At 32.9% G+C, this 23,545-nt stretch overlaps 1 protein-coding gene, 1 long non-coding RNA gene and 1 pseudogene across 4 annotated transcripts; 2 read left to right on the top strand and 1 right to left on the bottom strand.

Moving 5' to 3' along the window:
- The first annotated feature begins 80 nt into the window (after positions 1 to 80).
- On the top strand, positions 81 to 11,206 carry LOC146958149 (tRNA nucleotidyltransferase cca2-like). Its single transcript, XM_085739725.1, has 15 exons — positions 81 to 404; positions 516 to 646; positions 1,521 to 1,638; positions 6,418 to 6,473; positions 7,012 to 7,061; positions 7,144 to 7,242; positions 7,368 to 7,477; positions 7,591 to 7,718; positions 7,908 to 7,974; positions 8,123 to 8,206; positions 8,887 to 8,949; positions 9,065 to 9,206; positions 9,520 to 9,669; positions 10,669 to 10,763; positions 10,860 to 11,206. Exons 1-15 carry the CDS (start codon positions 96 to 98, stop codon positions 10,962 to 10,964), a joined length of 1,707 nt encoding a protein of 568 aa, XP_085595851.1. The 5' UTR covers positions 81 to 95; the 3' UTR covers positions 10,965 to 11,206.
- On the bottom strand, positions 2,449 to 6,076 carry LOC146958150 (uncharacterized). Of its 2 annotated transcripts, XR_015024577.1 has the most exons (4): positions 5,716 to 6,076; positions 5,396 to 5,454; positions 4,812 to 4,941; positions 2,449 to 2,905 (listed from the first exon to the last, which is right to left on the bottom strand). It is a non-coding gene; the product is annotated as an uncharacterized LOC146958150 (long non-coding RNA). The 2 variants fall into 2 exon arrangements; XR_015024576.1 differs by having other exon boundaries at positions 5,396 to 6,076.
- A 5,584-nt stretch (positions 11,207 to 16,790) lies between the features above and the next one.
- Positions 16,791 to 23,239, top strand: LOC146958148 (tRNA nucleotidyltransferase cca2-like; annotated as a pseudogene). Its single transcript, XR_015024578.1, has 15 exons — positions 16,791 to 17,058; positions 17,172 to 17,302; positions 17,635 to 17,749; positions 18,032 to 18,087; positions 18,841 to 18,890; positions 18,973 to 19,071; positions 19,196 to 19,347; positions 19,495 to 19,619; positions 20,374 to 20,440; positions 20,611 to 20,694; positions 21,207 to 21,269; positions 21,393 to 21,537; positions 21,842 to 21,991; positions 22,632 to 22,726; positions 22,822 to 23,239. The product of XR_015024578.1 is annotated as a tRNA nucleotidyltransferase cca2-like (transcript).
- The last annotated feature ends 306 nt before the right edge of the window (positions 23,240 to 23,545 follow it).

Below are 23,545 nucleotides of genomic sequence, written 5' to 3'. Positions count from 1 at the left end.
TCCCGCTTAACCCGACCCACATACCGCGACCCAACTTCATACAATCTGATTTAACAACCGTCACGCAAACACAACGCAATAAATAGACTCAACCCATGAGACTGGTTTTGAAAACCACCCTTTTCGCGATTCCCAGACTCACTCCGAGTTCCGCATTTTCACAAACACCTACCGTTCATCTTCTTCCTCTTCACTCTCACCGTCCCTCCAAAACCCTTCTCCTCACCAAAACGCCATCGTTTCGCACTTCTGCATGCGCACCAATGTCGACGCAGCACAACGTTCGCGACACAATCGAACTCACTACCATCGAGAAGAGCATCTTCGATAGGCTTCTCGCCACTCTCCGTCACTTTCAACTCCAAACTCAGCTCCGTGTCGCCGGTGGCTGGGTTCGCGATAAGGTTTGCGCCAAATTTCAATTGTTCGAATCATTCTTTGTTCTAATTCATTGTTTACTGCTACGTTTTCGAAACGTTAATTGATTATTTGGTGTTTGATTTTCTTTTTGGTAGCTTTTGGGTAAAGATTGTTATGACATTGATATTGCTCTAGATGATATGATGGGTACTGAGTTTGTGGAAAAAGTCAGAGATTATTTGTTGTTCATAAAGGAAGATGCGCCAAGTGTTTGCGTTATTGAGAGGTACCTTTCACTCATTCAATTTTGCAACAACATTGTTTCTTGAGTAAACCACCAAATTAGTCTCTCTAATTTGGCGGGACGCTCTCAAAAAGTTCCCGACTCTATTAAATTGTCGAGTTGGTAATGCTGTCAAAAGGACTAATATGAGTAAAATTTTACAGTCAAGGACCTTTTTGAAATATCCATAATCAGAGACCTATTTGAGATCGCCCTATGAAGTCAGGGACTAATTTGGTGGTTTACTCGTATTGCTCACTCTTTGTAATTTGTCAAATTGGCTTATTTTACTTGCCCTAGTAAAATACCTAATAGGATGTAGAAATTTCATGTTCTGATATCCATAACAAAAATTAAGGAAGGGAGCATCGACATTAATATTTATATGGAAGTTGAACTTAATTTTTTAGATTTGAATTTGATGAGTATTGTTAAGTTTGACTCGACTGGATTGTGAGTTAGGAATTGATTTTATACGTTTGTCACTGTTGTAATGAACTAACTAATTTAAGATTTTGATAGTTAATACTGGTATAGTCACTGTGCTTGGGTTTCCAAAATTTGTTTAGAGTAAAGTTGTTATAATTCTGATCAATGAAGAACATGAACAAAATAAAGTTATTCTTTTCATGAATCCAAGATTTTTTTGCTGTGGTGGTTGTTCCGGCAGCCATCTAATGGGTAATTTACCATTTAGTTTAATTTTTTCTTCTTATTCTTACTTCTCCTTTCAACACTATCCCTTTAAATAATGTGCTGGACATACTTTCCTTTTCAAAAAACATTGCAACTGAAATGCACATTCATATGTTTTATGTTTGGTTGCATTTTTTTTACATTCTTTTCATAGAACATTGTCTAACTATTCTTTTTGCAGCAACCCTGACCAGTCCAAACATTTGGAAACAGCCAGGATGCGCTTGTCTGATATGTGGATTGATTTTGTCAACCTAAGGAGCGAGGAATACGCCGAGAATAGCCGCATTCCTTCTAAGGTATATATTTGTCCAGCCTCCTTTTATTAGGTTGCTTGTTTTTTCGGTTCATTTTGGTCATATAAGATATTTCTGTTTTCTTCAAAGATAGCTTGTATTGTTTCTTATATTTTAATTGCATGTTTTCTTTTATAAAATTTTGATTACATGCTTAAGAACCAAGAAGTTTGATTATTTTTAAGGCAAGTTTCCTCAGTGTTTTGTAATTTTTCTGGGTATTTAATTTAAGCTAATTTTATGCACAGATGAATATGTTTTCTCGCTTCATTTTGGCATATTTGGTCTTCTCTTGTTTTCCTATACTAGACCATCGACCCGTGCTACCGCACGGGTCATTCTGACTATAATATATATATAAATAAGTATTGGTTAAAAAAAGAAGAGGTTATACATTTTACATGCTTTTCTAGTGCTTTCTTTGAAGCACAAATACTTCTCATATTTGGCGTGTCCCAATGTCAGATATGTATCGTGTTCGATATCAACACGACATCGACACATAAGATTATAATGAATTATACCATTTTTTGAAATTATTATCGGTATCAACGTGTCTGAACTTTATAGTGTTTTTGATATATAGGCCTTATTTTTCTTTATTTCTGAAATAGCTTCAAATGTCAAATACTTGAATTTACAATTTCAATGCTTCTCTATTTCACTATGTCACACGTGGACTTCAAATCGGAGAAGAAATAAATCAAAAGTAACTAAAAGATCCCCTGCATATCCAAAAATAATATACATTCCTCAACATACTTATAGCAGTGATTACACTTTTCAAGTTCAAAATAATAAAGATGTAGAAGATGGCATGAAATCATTTAGTTGATACAAATGAAAGTTAATACAAAAATATTTAGACAATGAAGGGGATATAGAATTCACTTTCCAATCATTCACGTATTAAAATTACTACCATTGGTTCCAAATTACAATTGGTTCTCTTCGTTGCAATCATCAAAACTTAATCAAAATTTTGCAAGTGCAAATAGAATCGGCATTATATAAAATTCGTGACTAATTGATTCCATTGACAACAATACGCCCCCAACAGCAGCAGGCTGCACAAAAAACTAAAAGAACCCCAACATGAACATCACCTACTCCCCCAACAGCAGCAGGCTGCACAAAAAACTAAAAGAACCCCAACATGAACATCACCTACACCCCCAACAGCAGCAGGCTGCGCAAACACAGATCTGGGTTGTCCACAACAGACCCTCAGGAACAAACAGAAGCTGTTAACAGCACCCTCCAGCCTACACTGCACACCAAGAATATATAAAAAGAAATTGGAACTGTGAACAAAACTACGTAACAACACCCCCAAAATCTTACTGTAACTACATATACCATGCTACTTCATATTCATGCCCTTGGCCGAAGCATGTACAACATTTCATACACTAAATATATTATGCAGTCACATTTCCATCAATTGATTTGAAATTGCAGGTATATATTAAGATAAAGAAAGCATCAAAATTGTAACATCTAAGAGAGAACGGAATAAGGGGAAAAAACATTGTCAACTAACTAAAAGACTGACACAAAACACTTGCCATTAAGTCTATATGATTTCTCTAAAATATAACATGATCTCTTTTGCCATCTGCTAGAAATTTTCAGAGTGAAAATCAAATTAAGTATATTTTCAGAATTAGAATAATAAATATTGCAAGACAGCCAAAGGCCAAGACCACACATAGCAGCAAAACTGGTACAAAATACCCCTTATATCAATTATCAATATATGCCCTATGTGACGGTTATATTTGTGTGATAAAAAACACTTAATATGAAATCTTACTTCAACATCAACAAATCCAAGATGTAATTATGCCATTTTTTTCCTACATCTGCAATTTTTAAAAAGTAAAACTCCACACTAACTCCAAGATGTGTGTTATGTGGATTGAAATAAGATCTGCATATGCTACCAAAGTCAATTCAAGAAAAAAGAAATTGCTATCATATAATTTGATGAGGTAAAACTTTCAGAAAGTATGAAATCAATTACATGTAGAAATGATAGATCATACAATGCTAGTTAGCTTATTGCACCACAAAGCAAATATTGAAAATCAACAGAAGCAAACAATACATGGTTCTTTAATTTTCAATGCAAATCATGATGGCTTGATTTGAGAAGAATGCTTGCAAGAACAAAATGGACAGATGCATAACTAATCAAACTCCTAAAAATCACAGTTTGATCGGTTTCAATGAATTTATAACCACTTTGATCAGGATACAATTTTTTTAGTAATTCATAATATTTTAGTGATTCATTAAGGTTATGCCTGGAATAGGTACTCATACTACTTAGAGAATGGTGTTACTTTTCAATTTTATTCATTTCAAAAGCATCATATTCTTCACTCTCCATAGGTTGTAGACTAACCCAACAACCAAATCTAAAGGAACTAAATTAGGCTCATATCATGAAAATATCATAGTACAAAAAGAACACTTTACATACTAAAAACATTATAAAGAACATCAGCCAAATCCTATTAAATTGAAGGAAATACATAGAAAATAATGTAGAAGTCTATATTTTAAGAAATGAAAAAGCAAAAATATTAAACAATTCTGAATTAGCTTTCAAGCCAACATTAAAATTTTGCTTATGATCACACAAATGCAGTCCAATATTAACTTGTGCATTTAAAAGAACATATAGCTTTCAAATACCAACCAATATTTTAACTCAAATGACAAAAAGGAGAATAACAGATTCATTATACCAAATTGTTAAATAGTCCTTGAAGCTATTCAACCACTACAATAAGAGACTGAGAGTTTTTCGAAAATGACTTACGATCATCAATTACCAATAGCTATTTGACATTCTAGCCTTCGAATTTGATAATTTCACAATGTCAAAATAAAAGAAAAATATACTATTTAGTTGCCCTCAAATTCACAGAGAATGATATGATACCATACAATAAGCACATCTAAGAATTACCACAATGGTGAAAACCGAATCGTCAGAAAGAATAAGAAGGCTTCACAATTAGGTTTTCCAATGCACTCACCGAAGGGAAATAGTTATTGTCAAAAACTATTAAAATCAAATATCCATCTATTTAAAAGCTTTAAGCCAGGAGTCTAATTCATCTATCCAAACTAACAACTTTTTCTGGAGAGAATAGTAAATTCACCTGGCATACTTAATTGCTGTCAGGATAGTAAATTCTCTGTGAAACACTGATGAACACCGTCCAGCATCAAAAGCATCCCTCTGCACTCAATCCAAACTACAATACTTTCTGATCACATCAGATTCAACCCCTAAAACTCAAAGATCACAACTGTCAGGACCACAAAACAAAAGCTTGAAGCTTGGTAGAGTGAAATAAAATGGAAAAGGTATATAACTGAATCGAAGATCAGATTCATACTTAATTTCAAGAATACCTTTTTTATCATCTTGTTTGAGCAATTCCTACTATTCGAAAAACTTAAAATGAAGTTCTAAATAATTTTAAAAAAAAATGGAACGTCAAGAAGTATCACATTTCCTATTTATTTTCCACCGACTTCATTCTTCCTTTAAGTGATATATGAAATTAAGTCTCAGTTTCTTGTTTAAACATACATTTCAATGAAATTAAGGCACGTTTGAATGTTTAAGGAAAAACTGTAAAGCCACATTTTAAGGATATCTTAATAACTTAATTGACATGATCTGGAAAACTTTCCTATATTTTAGGCCAGAAAAAAATTATGATATTTATCAATCTACCTGTGCTCTTTTTCTCTTCAGATTCAAGTACCTATAACTGTGTGGACCTTCATTAGAACCTACAAATTAAAAAAAAAAAGTTCAAAACATTAAAAGGTAAGAATTAAAAAAAACTTTCAGAAATTCATCCATAATTCAAGCAGAAGAAGAACATAAACAGAGAAGTAGCATAATTGCAAGGTATTGAATTGAGACTGAAACACAGAGAAAGAAACGAAATACAACAACTAACAATGAAAAAAAAGAACAAAAACTATTCTAATAATGAAGAAAAAGCTATAATTCACACAATCACATATCAAAATCAACGATTTTCAAACCCTGATGTCAAACTCGAAATTAGCAAAATTCACACAATCAATATGAACATGAATCGGTGGGAGAAAGTGAGTTCCCGGTGACAGTTACGAAGGTCAATTGTTGTTGTGGCGGCAGTTGCGGAGTCGGCGAGATGTGCGTGGATCAGTGAGAGAAATAGATTTTCCGGCGAGATGTGAGAAGAATAACCCTGTATGCTGTGTGGTCCTCGTTATGAACGTCGAGACTCGGAGCCATGGATCTGCCGCCGAGTTCAGCGCCGGTTTCCAGTGAGGAGATGATCCGGAAGGGAAGGGATGAGGAAGGAGGAAGAGAGAGGAAGAAAATTCAGAGAAAGCAGATGGAACGGTGAACGGTGAATAAAAGAAGGACTTGAAGGGAGATAAATTCTGCTTTGTTGGAAAATGAAGAAAAAGTAACGTGGGAGACAAAATGGTAAATGCAAATAGATGAGAGTAAATGCATGTTATTTAAGCTAATGTGACCTTTGTTATAACATGTGTTTATTAGGAGGGAAATTCAAATTTCAAATGATACAGCAATTAATGAGTGCCCATTAGCTTGCAAAGCACATTTAAGTAAGTACTTGGGAGGGAAATTAGCATAGCAATTAGGGTTAAGCAACTGCTTGACCTAATTGGCTTTTAGAGTAAGTATGATCCTTGTCAAATTCTACAGAATTAAGTTTACTTCCTGTTTAACAGCAAACATTTGGCACAGCTGAACAGGATGCATATAGGAGGGATTTAACAATTAACAGGTATCTTTCTGTACTTTTATTTAAAGCATTGTCAGATAAGATAAATAAAGAAATACATAACTAGGTGAAATTAAAACATAAACGTCATTAACATTTTCGGTGTTTATGTACATGTTGCGATGCATTTTAAGTGTTTATGTACATGATTCGATACAATTAAGAAATATGCCAACTAACCAACCAATCGTGAATATAGAAAAATGGCCGAGTCTCATCTTACTTGATTGAGGCATGAGCAGAGAAGGCTCGTTGAAGCCCCAAATAGATCTGATGGAATATGGAGATTAGTTCAATTATTTCAGACTTAGAAAAACTATAGGTCAAACCAGTAAAAAGATTTACTTTCAAATGATTTTTGTTGATGTATATACGATAGGAAACTATTGTGCTCTCTAATCATGCAGAGTTCACCTTGCCCAAATGGAAAAGTTATTTTTTTTTTTTGTTCTACTTGTTGACTTATGTGTGCTTCAATATTCACTTTATTTCTCGGAATTTAGATGATAGTTTCATAAATTAATTTATTTGTGTGTGGCAGTTTATTCTATAATATCAACACCGGCGCAGTTGAAGATTTGACTAAGAGAGGTCAGAGTGGATTTTATTACCTAAACAAGTATTTTAAGAGCTACTTGTTTGTTCATCTAATAACTTCTTTGGTACTTTGCAGGAATCTCAGACCTTAAATCTGGAAAGATAGTGACCCCTTTACCTCCAAAGGCCACCTTTCTTGATGATCCATTACGAGTTCTTCGAGCCATTCGATTTGGTAGGCTTTAATTTTTCATGACTTGTGAATTTTTGTACATGCTATGAACCTTTTGTCTTATGCTTTACGTAAAGTTTGAGCTTATTTTCCTGCTATATTGAAGAGACACAATTTATTAATTTTAGGTGCTAGATTTGATTTTACTCTAGATGAAGATCTAAAAGGAGCTGCTGCGTGTGATGAGGTGAAAAATGCTCTAGCTGCTAAAATTAGCAGAGAGCGCGTTGGTACAGAGGTGCATTCTAATTATTCCCTTTTTTTTCTTATTGGTAACTTTGATTGGGACTTATTATGTTTGTACTGAAAATTTGGCCATTTATGTTCTTATGTTTATGTCTTCCTATGTAGGTTGATCTAATGATATCTGGAAATCAACCTGTCAAAGCAATGACTTATATTTGTGAGCTTACACTATTCTGGACTGTCTTTACTCTTCCTGCTGAGCATGAGCCTGTCATTTCGGATGGGTGTGAAAGGTATATGTCGTACATAAATTCATAAATGTATTGAAAGGTGCAGAGTGATTGCAAATCCCATTATTAGTGAATTAATGAATAATCACATTCACATCTTCTACCCACAGTAAGAGTTACTCTAATAGTTTATAGTTGCCTCAATTATTAGGATAAAATAGGCATTGAGTTAATATCTTTCACTTTATCCAGGCTTTGCATTTCTTACTTGGATAATGCATCGAACCTTATCCATTTACTTGGAGAGTCAACCTTTACAGTAAGTAATTAGTTAAGCTTTCGTTTTTACTAAATACTCATTTTTTTACGCCAATTCTTAAAGTACATAATTGTACAGTTGTTCCTGCGCCACTATAGGCTTGTTTGAATATTATGTGCTGGCTGATACACAATTTCTGTGTATTTAGGCTGAACAAAGAAGACTCACACTTTATGCTGCTTTGTTTCTTCCACTCAGAAATACCACTTATAGTGAAAAGAAGGCTAGGAAGGTACACAACTCCTTTTTCTATGGATTACTATTTAGGTTTTGCAATATCAAAGTGCAAATACATTAAGAAGAATCAATTAATTCTGTCTTATGAAGGGTAATCTTGGTAAACAATATGTTAGCAGTAGGCCTCCTATTGTGAGCACCTATTCTAGGAAGAAAAAAAACCATTAATACGAGTGGGCCTGAGACCGCAGATGTGTAATTTTAAATAGCAGTTAAAAAAAATGTGTGTGTAATTATTAAGTAGAAACCAGTTGGTTAAACATGCTCTCAAATCCCTGTCATTGTTTGATAGGGAGAAGACATGCTTTGTTATTTCTGAAAGGTAAAGAAAAATTGTCATTTCAAATTACCCATAATGACCCATCATTCACCACACTTCCTACTTATAAGGAACATTTTAAGATTGTTTAGATATGATGCAGAGTTTTCAGTCAGATTCTATTAAGTTTTTGAATTTGAAACCTGAATTAAGAAAGCTAATGTAATCAAATAAAACAATTTTGCTTCACTTACACCTGTTTTCCTTATTCAATTATATTGTTTTGTCTTCGATTCTTGGCTCAATTGCACCCTTGACTTGAGAATGGAAACCACTGTGTGCCATGTGTAGTCATGTGGTTATTATGTCTAATGACATGTTAGTTCAATAGTCTAATTTGTGACTCTGAATTATAGATTCCTGTTGTCAACTATATCATTCGCGAGTCCCTCAAGCGAAAAGCTAAGGATGCAGAAACGGTCAGTTTCCTCTGAGCCTTTGTTTAATTTCAACAGATACATTATAACATGCAGAATGTTGATAGTTTCGTCATTACTTTGGTTGATATTTATGTTGTTTATTGTAAAAATCCAGGTTCTTGACTTACACCGTTTGTCATATAAATTCTTGTCGTTGATTCCTTATCTCGCATCTGGTGAGGATATTCAAGCTTCAAATCTTGATTGGGCGAGAGACTTTGATGTCCCTGTCTCTTCTAGAGCCCGGGTAATAACAGGTGAAGAGTTTATGCTTCTTGCAGTTAAGCTATTGTTGACCTTAATTTTCAGTTATACTCTTTCCATATTGACACATTATGCAGCAGACAGTAGTTTATCATGATTCTATATGCTGTAGTTTCAATTAATTTGTTTTTTTAGTGGAATGTAACCACAAGCCACATTTCCCTTATTTCATTTTGCAGTCACATTTATCCGATGACTGGGATAAGATTCCTGCTTGTCGGAATCTGTTTCTATTAGAAGTTGCTTAGCTATTGAGCATTATGAATCGTTTCTGATATGGCTGAGATTTATATTTTATTATTTTAGGTTTTCTCTTGAGAGAGCTTAGAGATTTTTGGCGAGTTGCACTGTTGATATCCATTATATTACCTCCCATTGACTTTGAGGATGAGCACTCACAGTTGGGAAAACAAAGAGATCTGTTTAATGCCGTGGAGAATTCTATAACCAAATTAGGTGAGATGACGTAGTTATATGTTTGTAGTAATTTCTCAAATTTTACTGCATTTTCTCCTTGTTTTATTAGCCTCATTCATGCCAGCTACCTTGTTTGCGGAGTATTTCAACATGTATTTCCTTTTTCTGTTGTATCTTAACTTCGTCAATATGCTTCTTTTTTTCTTCCTTATTTTTTCTTTGGATTGGGATGCTTTCCTCTAATGTAGGAAAGCTGTGTTTGCACTTGCAGTGCAATCACGTCAAGAATTTCACTAAAATAAGTGATTAAATGAATTGGTTATGGTGAAAAGTCACCGGGAGCTTTTTATTTCTGTAATGTGACAATGCTGTCAAGTGCTGCAGGCATTCGATTTCTGAATTAGGGGCAGTTCATTTCTAGTTGAATGTTAATCAACCAATGTTCTTTTGGTAATAAGTGTAGTTTTGAACTAAATGAATCAGGAATAGGAAAAACGAAATCAAAAATAAACCAATAACCACCAGCGTTTTCTGACAAAGGGAGAAAATACTAGCGTAACAATCAACATACTAACATTTGCCATTAATTTTTTTTTTATTAGGCCGCAGTCATTAGGATTCAGGCAACAACCAGCAGTTAGTATGTTTTAAGCAGCATATATTTCATTAGACACGCTGTTACATTAATTGGAAAACTGAAGGAATAATCAGTAGGCAATTAATTGGGACTGGATATTGGTTAGGCGATACCAAACTCAAATTCTTGGAAGGGAGACCCAATACTCTCGAATTTCTTGGGAACCTATTGTGAAATCCTATTTTATCATCAACGAAAGCTAGTTATTATTATAAAATCTCTGTTTGGTACCAGTTTCTATCCGCGAGGTTGAAAAAAGCGAAAGAAAAAGTGACTGTTTATCATGTGACACAAATGTTCGTGTCTTTGACAAGAGATGTGTTTTACTGTGCGTTTTGGTGATTTCAGAGTCATTATTTGGCCTCATTAGTTTTTGATTAACATGTTTTGGTGGATAACAGGCCTTGAGAAAGTATGGGACGTAAAACCATTGATCAATGGCAAAGATGTTATGAAGGTTCTACAGCTTAAAGGAGGGCCGCTTGTTAAGGAGTGGGTAAGTCATTCTGCTCACTGCATCTTCTCTCCAAAGTGGTGTTCAGTCTGCCTCCAAATTTAACATTTTCATATTCTGTTTCATTTTCACTTGCAGCTGGACAAAACAATGGCTTGGCAACTTGCCAATCCATCCGGAACTGCAGAGAAATGCATTGAATGGTTGGAAGAAGCCAATTCCAAGCGAGTAAAGTTGGAGTGAGGTACACTGATGCAGGCAAAAATATGGTTAAGAGGACAGTAAATTCTGCAAGTAATTTTGACCCACTTTCGAGCAATGGGGTGCTTCTATGAAATGCAAGTAGAGAAATGTTGATAAATTTTCTGATTAACTTCTCACTGTAACCAACTATACAGTAAGTAGAGGTATTACAAGCCACTAACCAGTAACTAGGGAAAATAACATTGAATTTAAAAAAAAAAAAAGAACTGCTTCTGTCACCATTTTGACTTTGTTGCGAGTTTCATATCCCACTCTATTAGCTTCTCACCCGTCTTGCAACATTTTGGATTATATAATCCGAAAGGTGTAAAAACATGTTAAAAACACCACACCCTGCAACATTTTGGACTGAGGAAGTTTGTGATGATATTCGGAATACTTGCACACAAGCTGGCTTGAAATTGCGCCACTAGCAACTTTACACACTTGGGATGTAAATTTGCATCGGGAAACAATTAATTAATTTTTCAATAAATGTTGTAGAAGAAAGGATGATACAAGTAGATATCATGGCCCATGGCCTGTTTTTATTTAACGATAGAGTAAATAGGCAATTTCCCCCCCGAAATTGCAAGGTTTGTCAAATACCCCCCTTATAGTTAATGAAAAATCAATTACCCCCCTGAAATTGCATAACGTTAATCAATTTACCCCCTCCGTCAACTGTTTACGGTTATGATCAATTACCCCCCTGAAATTTTACAATTATGTGCAAAATGCCCCCTGAACTTGAAAAATTAAAAAAAATTTGAAAAAATTCTAGAAAAATATTGAAAAAAATAAATAAAAAAATCTGGAAAAATGAAAAATCAATAAAAAAAATTGAAAAAAAATATTAAAAAATTCTGGAAAATTGAAAAATTAATAAAAATAAAAAAAACTGAAAAAATTAATAAAAATAAAATAATCTAATAAAATGAAAAACAATGAAAAAGATTAAAAAATTCTGGAAAAAAATAAAATTTCAAAATTTCTAAAAAAATTAAAATTCTGGAAAAATGAAATTTTTGAAATTTTAAATTTTAATGAAATTCTGGTAAAATAAAAATTCTGGAAATTCTCGAAAATAAAAATTCTGGAAAATAAATTTTAATGAAATTTTAAATTTTCGAAAATAAAAATGAAATTCTGGAAAAAAGAAATTTTAATGAAAAATTTTCGAAATTTTTGAAATTTTCATTAGTATTTCTCAAAAAATTTCCGGGAATTTTTGTGTATTTATAAACCGAGAATAAGGGAAAAAATATGTGTATTTATAAACCGAGCTTAAGTTTTTTATGTATTTTTCGAAATTTCGAAATTTTCATTAGTATTTTTTTCGGAAATTTTTGTGTATTTATAAACCGGGAACTTTTTGTGTATTTATAACACATTGGCTCAGTTGGCAAAAGGAGCGGGCCACTTCCTTGCAGAAGGTTGTGTGTTCGACTCCCGCTGCCGATGTGAGGATGGGATTGGTGGGTGATCTGTAAGTACCTCTATAAGCGCTCTTGGGAAGAGATTCCTCTGAGCCCTGAGGCCTGCCCTGACCCTGGTGGTTACCGGAGCCGAACCCACCTAAACTTTTCCTCACCTAAAAAAACCGAGAATAAGGGAAAAAATACACTGAAAAAACCTAAGCTCGACATATATACTAATCAAAATTTCGGAATTTGGAAAAAATACATTTTTTCCAGAATTTCGAAATTTCGACATATATACTAATCAGAATATTTTTTATTTTCCAGAATTTTTTCATTATTTTTCATTTTATTAGATTATTTTATTTTTTTAATCATTTTTTATTTTTATTAATTTTTTCAGATTTTTTAAATTTTTTCAGATTTTTTTTAATTTTTCCAGATTTTTTTAATTTTTTCCGTTTTTTTCATTTTTATTAATTTTTCAATTTTCCAAAATTTTTTAATCTTTTTTTTTCACTTTTTTATTGATTTTCCAATATTTTTTTCAATTTTCAATTTTTTCAATTTTCAATATTTTTCAATTTTCCAATATTTTTTTTTATTGATTTTTTATTAACGATATTTGCCAAATTACATTATCTATAACTTAATTGGAACATGAAGATAGATATTTCTAATCAAGATTCAGGAATCAATTCACATAATGTAATTTGGTATTGATGATTAAATTCCCTGCCCCCCAACACTCGATTTCATCTTCATACGAACCAAATTGTATAGCGATGAATAAATGACCGCAAAACAACAATCTGGGATGTCATAGAGGACGGTGTTGGGAAATAGAGATAATTGGGGTCTAGTCTCGAGATTCATCCGTTATTTTCATGTCCTTAGCCAATAGAAATTTGATCCCACCTAAAGATTAATAATAGAATCATGTGCACAGTTGGGTCGTTTTTTTTTTTTAACAAGATAAAACTAATAAGATTCTTTTAAAATCAAATTAATGTAAGGGGGAATGTCAAAATAAATAGAGCTGGGAATTCTACCAAAAAAAAAAAAATAGAGCTAAGAATTAGCGCTGTATATGACTACCTTAGCAAGATAATGAACAGTTATATTAACCTCTCTCTTAAAAAGACTAGACTTTTAAGAGTTATTTAGCAAGCTTATGAGCAACCATATTAACCTCTCATAAAAAACTCAACATAATATTAATGAAAGAATAAAGAAAAAAACTCGACATAAAAGTTCATAGAACGATCATAAAGTACTACAAGATCTAGTTAAAATGTGCAATTGAATCGCTAAACAACTAAGTCCTCCTCGTGTATATATCCTATGGTTTGCCAAGTAAAGGTAATGGTCAAACTTTCTTCTAAAATTCAGACAACTATGTTAACGTCTTGAACGCTAAGGACAGGTAAGGATGTAAGCATTGATTAGTAGGTACATTGACAACATCTGCGAAAATCAAAGGATCTTTTGTAGGGAAGCCAAAATCATAATTTGACCAAGAGTTTAAGACCTAATCTATGAAACTCTTTCTCTAGAAACCTAAGTCATCCCTTTACCTTTATGTTATGTTTTGGATTGATAGAATGAGATGAGATGGAATTCAATGGCATGTATTCCATCATATTTCATTACTTATTCACATTTTACTTCCCCTTCGAATAGTAAGGAATGGAACCACCGATTGATCAATTTATCCCATCATTAAATTACAAATATATTCTTGTCTTCTTCCTTTGTAATTCTTGTTCGATGTATAGCATGAAATTTGGATCCTATGGAGTCTTGCTCTTTAATCTGCTGAGCATAAATTGGTTGTGCTTTTAATAATTTGAGCTTTTATATTTACCAAAAAAGAAATTGAACCTTAATAATACAGGTATCATCGATAGTAAACTGTCTCCGTGAGCTTAGCTCAGTTGGTAAGAACAATGCATAATATATGCAAGGTTGTGTTTCAAACCCTGGACACTAAAAAAAAAATTGACGGTAAACTCATTCAAAGAGTTGTGAAGTTCATCCGAAAGCATGATCCTGTTGAAATTTCAGCGACAACGTCGCGCATTGAACTCTTTATCAGTTTTATAACTAATAATGCATATGCTTCAACTTTATTTGTAAAAAAAAAAGAGAATGTTAACCAGTGCCCCGGGGGCATTGGTTAAGCAGTTAAAAGAGATAAAATTTTATTAAAAAGTGGTATAATAATTAGTTAGTCAAAAGTAACAGTTTATATTTCCAAGACAATTTTTCTACTTTTGGATTCCTTAACCAATGCCCCGGAGCACTGGTTAACAAGACCCAAAAAAAAAAAATCCTTCAACTTTATTTTATAACTAATGCAACTATCCTTGGTTTCAATTGTTACGTAAGTCTTTAATGTGTGTGTACACCACACTTAATATTATTTAAAAAACACATTTCTCTTGTATCAAAGAAAATACATTTCTTTTTTAAAAAAGTTTTATACATAAAGGTAAAAATGGAATAAAAAGGTTATAACCCATTAGATTTTGCACACTTCACAAATAATGGAATGGAAAATATGTTTCATTCCATTTTGTTCCGCTCCACTCCATTTCATTCTGCTCCGCTTCACCATGTTCCATCAATCTAAATAGAGTCTAGGAAAATGTTTTTTGTACACCCAATGTCATTTGACATATTGCGAGAGATAGAGATAAAAAGAGTGATATGATAAATGTGATAAGTTGATTATGTGATTTGAAGAAGAGATGGAGAAAAAATGAGACGATTAATGAATGTTTGAAGATGAATGATGTACAAATATCATTGTTGTTACCTTTAAGATGTTTCAAAGTTTGAGAAGAAGAGAATACGAGGACTTTGAAAAGAAAAAAAAAATGAGGAAATGGAAGAAAGAAATTGCTTTGCAAGTAAGGGTTTTGAAAAGTTCATTTTTCTTCACAATACACAATTTCTCCAAATTTAAAAGAACTTGGATTCGAACTTTGTCCTTTTAACTTACAAAGTAAAGCTCTAACCATTGATTTGACATCTCTTGAACAAATTCTTTCCTTAATACTCTAAAATTTATTAATCATAAACATTTTATCATAGTTCTCTACAAAATTTGTACCAAAAAATTATTTGTCTACAAAATCACTATGTCTAAAAAAAATATTTGTCTCTAAAAGATTATTCCCTTCCACTACGTGCAAATTCCTTCTCTCATCTGAATTTGATGGTCATTGGTTAAAAGCATGGTTGGGGTGTTTAGTCTAACCTACTACTAAAGAAATATTACGGACTTAGCCGAATAAAAATGGGTAATTGAATAATATTTGCTTAACTTTCAAAACTCAAAGACTAAATTTACTAAAAAGTTTATTGAATCAAAATCATACATCAACCAAATAAATGAGAAAAATGTAATTAAGCTTAGTCCCATTTTAAATCTCATTATACTTTTAAAAATGATGAATTATTATTTTTATTTAAATTATTGGTCCTTGCATTATATAAGAATTACATAAAAAAATTATACTAAAGATGACGTTTTGATAGATTGACATTGTAAAATAATTTTTCCAAAAAAAGCATTGTTTTTTTAGGGGAAAAAACAATCATAAAATAATTTATATCAATAGAACAAAATTGGGTTTAAAAAGATAACTCCAAAAATTTGGTCTAGAGCAAAAAAGAAAAACAGACTTTCAATCTAAGAGGTTTCGCGTTCAGACCCACTAGTACAAGAGATTTAAATAGTGTTAAATAAGTAAATGGTCTCCCTAAATATAACAACATTTGATTTTAGTCCCCATAATTTTTTCTTTAGATTTTTGCTCCCTCTAAAATTTTTCATCCATTGAATTGGTCCCTGCTGTTAACTCCTTTTTTTTTTGTCAAGTAGCCTAGTGGCTAGCATTCAATTTTTTTTTTCAAGGCAAATAAGTGGGATGTCTGAGGTTTGAACCCCGGCCTCTGCATATATTAATGCATGTCCCTGCCAACTGAGCTATGCTCACGGGGACGCTGTTAACTCCTCTTTAACGGAGATGATGTGGCAATGCCACATGTATTTTTGACGGTGCTGATGTGGAATTTTTATTTTGAAAAAGTAATTTAAAAAAAAAATATCTATTTTTAAAACAAAAATCTATGTGGCAGTGCCACATCATTTGGTATGCACATGTGACATTGCCACGTCAACAGCGTTAAAGAGAGGTTAACAACAGGGACTAATTCCTTGAATGAAAATTATTTGAGAAACCAAAAGTTTAAGAAAATTTTTTTGGGGATTAAAATCTAATGATAATATATGTAAGGGGATCGTTTACTTTTTTTTTTTAAGGAGATCATTTACTTTTTTAATTAATCCATTTAAATATAAATATCTTATTCTTACTCAGTCATCATTAGGTCTTCCTTGCGCCCCACGTTACTTAACCTTAAAGCCCTTCCTTCTTCTTCATCTTCACTGTCACCGTCCCGCCAAAATCCTTCTCCTCACCAAAACGCCGTCGTTTCAAAGCTCTGCATGCGCATCAATGTCGACGCAGACGCACCATGTCCGCGACACAATCGAACTCACCGAAGTTGAGCAAAAAATCTTCGACAGACTTCTCGCCACTCAACGTCACTTCAAACTCAAAACTGACATCCGAGTCGCTGGTGGTTGGGTTCGCGATAAGGTTTGTACAAATTCCAATCGTTGGAATCATTCTTTTTCCCTAATTCATTGTTCACAGTTACGTTTTTTTGTTTTTGTTAATTGATTATTTGGTTATTGATTTTTTGTGTGTAGCTTCTGGGAAAAGATTCCAATGACATTGATATCGCTCTTGATCATATGATGGGTAAGGAGTTTGCGGATATAGTCAGAGAGTATTCCTTGTTCATTAAGGAAGATGCGCCAAGTTTTTACGTCATTAAAAGGTACTTTTGCTCGTTCACCCAGGAACGAACCCGAGACCTTGCATTTGTGTATAATAATTATGATCATTGAATAACATGAATGAAATAAAGTTATTCTTTTGATAAATCCTTGATATTTTTGTTATGTTGCTTGTTTAGGCAACGTAACAATGCTTTTGTTTAAGTTAATTTTTTTTCTTTTTATTCTTACTTTTCCTTTCAAAACTTTGTAACTGGGCATACTTTCCCTTTTAAGAAATTTGCAACTGGAAATTACATTCAAGTATTTTATGTTCGTGTGCATCTTTTTAACATTCTTTTCATAGAAGGTTGACTAATTATTCTTTTTGCAGTGACGCTGCGAAGTCCAAACATCTGGAAACAGCCACGATGTGTTTGTTTGGTATCTCGATTGATTTTGTCAATCTGATGTCCGAGAAATACAAAAAGGATGGCGATATTCCTGAGGTATATGTTTGTCCAGTCTCCTTTTATTAGGTTGCTTGCCTTTTGTTTTTGGTTCATTTTGCCTTTTATAAAATTTTGATTACATGCTTAAGAATCAAGAAGTTTGATTATTTTTAAGTTAAGTTTCCTAAATTTTTGTAATTTTTCTGGGTATATAGTTTAAGCTAATTTTGTTTAAAGATGAACATGTATTCTCGCTTCCATTTGGCATATTTAGTCTTCTCTTGTTTTCCTGTATCCTAGTCAAATTCTACAGAATTAAGTTTACTTCCTGTCTAGCAGCAAAAATTTGGCACAGCTGAAGAGGATGCATATAGGAGAGATTTAACAATTAACAGGTATCTTTCTGTACTTTTATTTAAAGCATTGTTAGATTAAATAAATAAAGAAATACAAAACTAGGGCAAATTAAAACATAATTGCGGCTAACATTTTTAAGTGTTTATGCTCATGATGCGATACAATTAAGAAATACGCTGATCAACCAACCTTTTTTTGTTTATAGAAAAAGTTGGGGTAGCTCCTATTGTAAATAGAGAAAAAAATGGTCGAATCTCATCTTACTTGTTTGAGGCATGAGCAGAGAAGGCTCGTTAAAGCCTCAAATAGATCAGATGGAGTATGGACAATGGAGATTAGTCCAATTATTTGGGAGACTAAGAAAAACTATCGGTCAAACCATTAAGAAAGATTTACGTTCAAATCTGTTTCAAAATGCTTTAGCAAAAAAAAAATTGTTTCAAAATGAATGTCACTTTCAGTTTCCAATGCAATAATAACTTTTTCTTTTCAATTGTACCCTCCAATTAATACTCTGCACACTATTTCCAAAGTATTACTTTTAAAACTAACTAATAGTTAATAAGGATAATTTGGTAAAATAACCAATTATCTTTCTTTTAATCATTGCATTTCTTAATATGTGTGTAAACACCTAAAACGACACTCATTTTGAAACGGATGGAGTATTTTTTTTTTGAAATATCTATGATAGGATATTATAGTGTCGTCTAATCATGCAATTCACCTTGCCCAAATGGAAAAGTCATTTAAATGTTAGTCTCATAAAACAATTTATTTGTGTGTGGCAGTTTATTCTATAACATCAACACTGGCGCAGTTGAAGATTTCACTAAGAGAGGTCAGAGTGGATTTTATTAACTAAACAAGTATTTTAAGAGCTATTTGTTTGTTCATCTAATAACTTGTTTCGTATTCTGCAGGAATCTCAGACCTTAAGTCTGGAAAGATAGTGACCCCTTCACCTCCGAAGGCCTTCTTTCTTAATGATTCATTACGAGTTCTTCGAGCCATTCGATTTGGTAGTTTTAATTTTTCACCACTTCTGAATTTTTGTATATACAACAAATCTTTTGTCCTATGCTTTATGTGAAGTTTGAACTTATTTTACTGCTATTTTGAAGAGACACAATTTTTTACTTTTAGGTGCTAGATTTGATTTTACTCTAGACGAAGATCTAAAAGGAGCTGCTGCGTGTGATGATGTGAAAAAGGATCTAGTCGATAAAATTGAGGTGGTGCAAAAAAAAGAAATTAAGAAGGTGTATAAAATTAGCAGAGAGCGCATTGGAAAGGAGGTGCATTATAATTATTCCCTTTTTTGTTATGGATAACTTTGATTGAGATTTATTACATTTAAGAGCTTATGACAAGCTTGCTCACATTTTTTGGTTGTACTGAAAATTTAGCCATTTATGTTCTTATGTTTATGGCTTTCTCTGTAGGTTGATCTAATGATATCTGGAAATCAACCTGTCAAAGCAATGGCTTATATTTGTGAGCTCACCCTATTCTGGACTGTCTTTCTTCCTGCTGAGCATGAGCCTGTCATTTCGGATGGATGTGAAAGGTATATGTCGTGTATATATATATATATATATATATATATATATATATATATATATATATATATATATTCATAAATGTGTTTCTGATGTGTTGAAGGGTGCAAAATGATTGCAAATCCCTTTATTAATGAATAAATGTCGTAAGATTTACTCTAATAGTTTCCCTAATTATTACGATAAAGTGGGCCTTGGCATTGAATTAATATGTACCATGATGCCATGAATATCTATTATCAATCTGATATTAAGAGCGGAATTCTCTATTTCTTCCTCTCCTACCTAAATCCTATATCTTGCTTTGTTCTGTATTTTGTTTGAGTTTTCTATTGCATGGAGAACCATTATGATAGAGCATGGGGTACAACAAGCATAAAATAGGGTCCAATCATTGAATCATAATGCTGGTCTCACGTGCACATTCTCTAGAAGTTTCTAGAAGCATATAAGAAAGGGGAGGGAATAAAATCAGTTAGGATAGTTCCTGATTTCTAGGGATAATTTCTGTTATAAGTAGAAGGGAAGGGTAGTAGGGAAAAGGCATCAAAGAAAGTTAGTATTGAGTCAGTTAGGCAGAAATGCTCTGGTAGGAGTCTAGAACTCTGGTTTATCTCTTCTTTTCCGTTTTCCACCCTTGTAGAGCCTTGAGCTCATCACTTTTCATCAAATAATACACAGTTTCTTATCTTGATTTTACGGTTTCCATCACATTAATTTTGTTGGTTATGCTGACCAAGTAATTTCTTTCACTTTATCCAGGCTTTGCATTTCTTACTTGGATAATACATTGAAACTTATCCATTTAGTTGGAGAGTCAACCTTTACAGTAAGTAATAGTTAAACTTTCATTTTCTACTAAATACTCAATATTTTTACATCAATTCTTACATCAAATCTTAAAGTACGAATTTGTACGGTTATTCCTGCGTCATTATAGGCTTGTTTGATTATTTTTGATTATTATGTGTGGCTGATACACAATTTCTATGTATTTAGGATGAACAGAGAAGACTGGCGCTTTATGCAGCTTTGTTTCTACCACTCAGAAATAACACTTATAGTGACAAGAAGCCTGATAAGGTACACACCTCCTTTTCCTGTGTATTACTACTATAAATGATTTTGCAATATTAAAGTGCAAGTGCATTAAGTTTAATGTTTGTGCTTGGAGATGGAACATCTAGCAAAATATCTAAATTTAGAATTTCAACTTGAGTTTCTCAAGGTTGGTGTAGCTAGGAAATTTTTTCATATTTGATTAGATGCATAGGTACATGAATCTGCATCGTTAGACTATCATGTGATATTACTGGGAATGAAAATTGAAGCTAGTTATTTGATAAAATTGGCGCTGAAAGCTTCAATTTTTAAATATTATGGTCCTATATTCAGGAAGAAAACTAACGTAATCAAATAAAACAATTTTGCTTCGTTGACGTCTTTTCCCATTCGATTATATTGTTTTGTCTTGGATTCTTGGCTCAATTGTACCCTTGACTAGAGAATGGAAACCACTATGTGCCATGTGTAATCTTGTGCTTATTATGTCTACATGTTGGTTCAATAGCCTAATATGTGACTCTGAATTATAGATGCCTGTTGTGAATCGTATCATTCGGAAGTCGCTCAAGTTTAATGCTAAGGATGCAGAAACGGTCAGTTTCCTTTGAACTTTAGTATAATTTCAACAGATACATTATAACATGCAAACACGCAGAATATAGGTAATTTCGTTATAACATTGGTTGATATTTATGTTGTTTATTGTAAAAATCCAGGTTTTTAACGTACACCGATCTTCATATAAATTCTTGCTGTTGATTCCTTATCTAGTATCTGGTGAGGATATACAAGCTTCAAATCTGGATTGGATGAGAGACTTGATTGATGTCCCTGTCTCTTCTCGAGCCAGGGTAATAACAGGTGAAGTGTTTTTGCTTGTTTACCTTGGTATTATATATCAGCATGGGCTGCTTCTTGTAGTTAAGCTATTGTTGACCTTAATTTTCAGTTTTACTCTTTCCATATTGACACATTATGCTGTAGATAGTAGTTTATCATGAGTCTATATGCTGTAGTTTCCCTTATTTCATTTTGCAGTCACATTTTTCCGATGACTGGGATAAGATTCCTGCTCTCCGGAATCTGTTTCTATTAGAAGTTGCTTAGCTATTGAGCATTATGAATCGTTTCTGATATGGCTGAGATTTATATTTTATTATTTTAGGTTTTCTCTTAAGAGAGCTTAGAGATTTTTGGCGAGTTGCATTGTTGATATCCATTATATTACACCCCATTGACTCTGAGGATGAGCACTCACAGTTGGGAAAACAAAGAGATCTGTTTAATGCCGTGGAGAATTCTATAACGAAATTAGGTGAGACTTTTATAGTAGTTATATGTTTGTAGCAATTTCTTTAATTTTACTTCATTTTTTTCTTGTTTTATTAGCCTTATTCGTGTCAACTATCCTGTTTGCAGAGTATTTCAACGTGTATTTTTTTCTTCTTCCGGTTGTATCTTAACTTAATCAATATGTTTCTTTAATCTGACTGTCTGTATGCTTTGTTTGGCTTATGATTCTTTTCTTCCTTATTTTTACACTCAAATAAGAGAGCTTAAATGAGTTGGTTATGATGAAAAGTTACTAGGAGCTTTCGTTTCTGTAATGTGACAATGCTTTCAAGTGCTACAGACATTCAATTTCTTAATTAGGGGTAGTTCATTTCTAGTTGAATGTTAATCAACTACGTTCTTTTGATAATAAGTAGTTTTGGACTAAATGAATTACAAATAAGAGAAACCAAATCAAACATAAACCAATAACAACCAGCCTTTTCTCACTAGTTAGACCTCTTATTAGTCTTGTTATTATATTATTAGGCTGCAATTATTATGTTTAGGCAACAGCCAGCAGTTAGTGTCTTTGACAAGGGATGTGTTTTACTGTGCTGGTGATTTCAGAGTCGTTATTTCGCCTCATTATATTTTGATTAACATGTTTTGGTGGATAACAGGCCTTGAGAAAGTATGGGAGGTAAAACCATTGGTCGATGCCAAAAGAGTTATCAATATTCTACAGCTTAAAGGAGGGCTGCTTGTTAAGGAGTGGGTAAGTCATTCTGCCAACTGTATCATCTCTCAAAGTCGTGTACAATCTGCCTTCAAATTTAACGTTTTCATATTCTGTTTCATTTTCACTTGCAGATGGATAAAATAATGGCATGGCAACTTGCCGATCCATCCAGAACTGCAGAGGATTGCATTGCATGGTTGGAAGAAGCCAATTCCAAGCAAGTAAAGTTGGAGTGCGGTTCAGTAATGCAGGCAAAATTATGTTAAAGATGACCAAATATTCTGCAAGTAATTTTGACCCACTTTCTAACAACGGGGTGCTCCTATGAATTGCAAGAAGAGAAAAGTTGATAAATTTTCTGATTTACTTCTCATTGTTACCAATATTATAGTCTAAATAGAGGTATTACAAATGTACAAGAACGTTGGACAACACAAGCCACTACCACAGTAACTATGGAAAATAACATTGAAACGTATCCAACAAAACTCCATGGTATCATGATGTTCATTAAAATTCAAATTGTTGACGAACTTGTCAGTTTGAAAATTTCAGTTTGGTATTATGGACCATGTTATTTTCTTTGTTGTTGGGAAATGATGCAACAATCGAACAATAAAATTAGTATATTATTTTTAATGAAAGCTTTTTCCATGTATGTGGAACAGAGAAAGCATTAAGTAAAATATCCTTGAGAAGATTTTGATTAATGTGTGTTTTTTTAGTTCAAACTCTTTAGAAGTTTCCAACAAATATTTGATTGATGAGCAACTATTTTTTTCCGGTGATCGATTGCTGAGCAACTCTTACGTAGGCACAACCCTAAATAAAGTTTGTTTGGACACTACACATAAA

The sequence above is a fragment of the Medicago sativa genome, chromosome 1 (genome assembly GCF_051527215.1).
Source record: "Medicago sativa cultivar Bolivia chromosome 1, Bolivia_mono, whole genome shotgun sequence".
Classification (NCBI taxonomy): Eukaryota; Viridiplantae; Streptophyta; class Magnoliopsida; order Fabales; family Fabaceae; genus Medicago; species Medicago sativa.
The sequence above is the reverse complement of the archived record's forward strand: the minus strand, read 5'-3'. Positions and strand labels throughout refer to the sequence as shown.

Coding starts and splice junctions, on each gene's coding strand:
- LOC146958149 (XM_085739725.1), top strand. CDS start 96: ATGAGACTGGTTTTGAAAACCACCCTTTTCGCGATTCCCAGACTCACT. Junction 405..515: donor GTGGCTGGGTTCGCGATAAG/GTTTGCGCCAAA, acceptor TCTTTTTGGTAG/CTTTTGGGTAAAGATTGTTA. Junction 8,207..8,886: donor GTGAAAAGAAGGCTAGGAAG/GTACACAACTCC, acceptor TCTGAATTATAG/ATTCCTGTTGTCAACTATAT.